This window comes from Octopus sinensis, unplaced genomic scaffold (assembly GCF_006345805.1).
Source record: "Octopus sinensis unplaced genomic scaffold, ASM634580v1 Contig10816, whole genome shotgun sequence".
Lineage (NCBI taxonomy): Eukaryota > Metazoa > Mollusca > Cephalopoda > Octopoda > Octopodidae > Octopus > Octopus sinensis.
This window is the reverse complement of record NW_021832224.1, coordinates 57,217-58,553: the sequence shown is the minus strand read 5'-3', so window position 1 is coordinate 58,553 and position 1,337 is coordinate 57,217. Positions and strand designations below refer to the sequence as shown.

The window sequence follows — 1,337 nt, the reverse complement described above, 5'->3', positions numbered from 1 at the left end:
GTCCAGTCCCATGAATCACAGTTCGACAAAAAACTCAAAATAAAAGAAAGTGGTGACAGTCTCAGCGAAAAGAATAAACCCGTGATTAGAATATAAGGAATAGTGAGCCATTTTCAACTCAATTTAAATAGCGTAAAAACGAAATTAATTATAATAATTTGAATCGAAAATAATAAAATAAGGTTACGTGTTGCATCATTTGTAGTGTTGCCATGTCCAAACAACTCAAATTCCGTTGTCGACTGAGCAGTGGAGTGAAGGACTTTGTCCTGTCCATCGATTCGACCTACGGAGATTTGCTGTCCGCCATTTCCGACCTCTCTGGGAAGGAGAGTGGCAGTCTGAGGATCTCGACTGCCTACCCCCGTCGGGAAATCACGTGCAATGACCTCACTCGGCCACTGGGTAGGTCTATTCCATTTACCTGCAAACACAGAATATTTTAGTCCATTTGGGACTACGCGGCAATGAGGTGCTCACCGTGGAGCAAGTCGAGGACCGGGGGATGGCCGTGCAGGAAGAGTTGGCCAGACAAATTGAGGGTGGACTTGGAATATTCACGAGGTATTGTGTCAAGTCAGACAATTCGTGTCTCTTTGCCTCAATCAACTATTTACTCCATTCAGAGGACTTTTCCATTCCCCAACTGAGGCAACTGGTGGCCGACACGATAATAAGCAACCCTGCTAAATATAACGAGGCATTTCTGGACCAAAGTCCTGCAGATTACTGTTTTTGGATATCGCAGCCAAGTTCGTGGGGAGGGGCTATCGAGTTGGACGTGTTTGCCCACCACTACTGTCTCCAAATAAATGTGGTGGACACCCGAACACTCCAAATATTCAAATTCGGGGAGGACTCTCAATATCAGGACATGCTATTCCTCGTTTATAATGGGTTTCACTATGACCCGCTTGTTGTGGACTGTCCTGACCCGGCCTCCCCTCCTCAGAAGGTGTTCAGTCTGGCCAATGATTCACACTTGTTTGACAAAGCTGTCGAATTGGCTGCAGAAATTAACACTTTGTCTTCTCACTACACCTGCTCTGATTGTGGTGCTGTATTCCACTCTGCTCAGGAGATGGCCAGCCACTCTCAGACTACGGGACATGTTAACTATAATGGTTGATTTTGTTTTCCTACATTTCTCGTTGTTACTAAAAGCATTTCCTTGATTGATTGTAGTTTTTGATGTGAAAAGTGTTATTAGTTATGGTGGCAGAGAGGTATCAACACAGAAGAACCACTTGCTATGACCATCATATTCAAATGTTCTCTTAATTTATCATGGGAGGAAAAAAAGTCAAAACAATGAGTCGAGTTCAGCATAGAAACCA

The 1,337-nt window shown here is 43.9% G+C and overlaps 1 protein-coding gene across 1 annotated transcript; it reads left to right on the top strand.

Moving 5' to 3' along the window:
• Nucleotides 1-220: 220 nt before the first annotated feature.
• On the top strand, nt 221-1,129 carry LOC115228559 (ubiquitin thioesterase OTU1-like). The gene is made up of 2 exons (XM_029799125.1): nt 221-405; nt 447-1,129. The coding sequence occupies exon 2, from the start codon at nt 506-508 to the stop codon at nt 1,127-1,129; it is 624 nt and encodes a 207-aa protein (XP_029654985.1). The 5' UTR covers nt 221-405; nt 447-505.
• The last annotated feature ends 208 nt before the right edge of the window (nt 1,130-1,337 follow it).

Coding starts and splice junctions, on each gene's coding strand:
- LOC115228559 (XM_029799125.1), top strand. CDS start 506: ATGGCCGTGCAGGAAGAGTTGGCCAGACAAATTGAGGGTGGACTTGGA.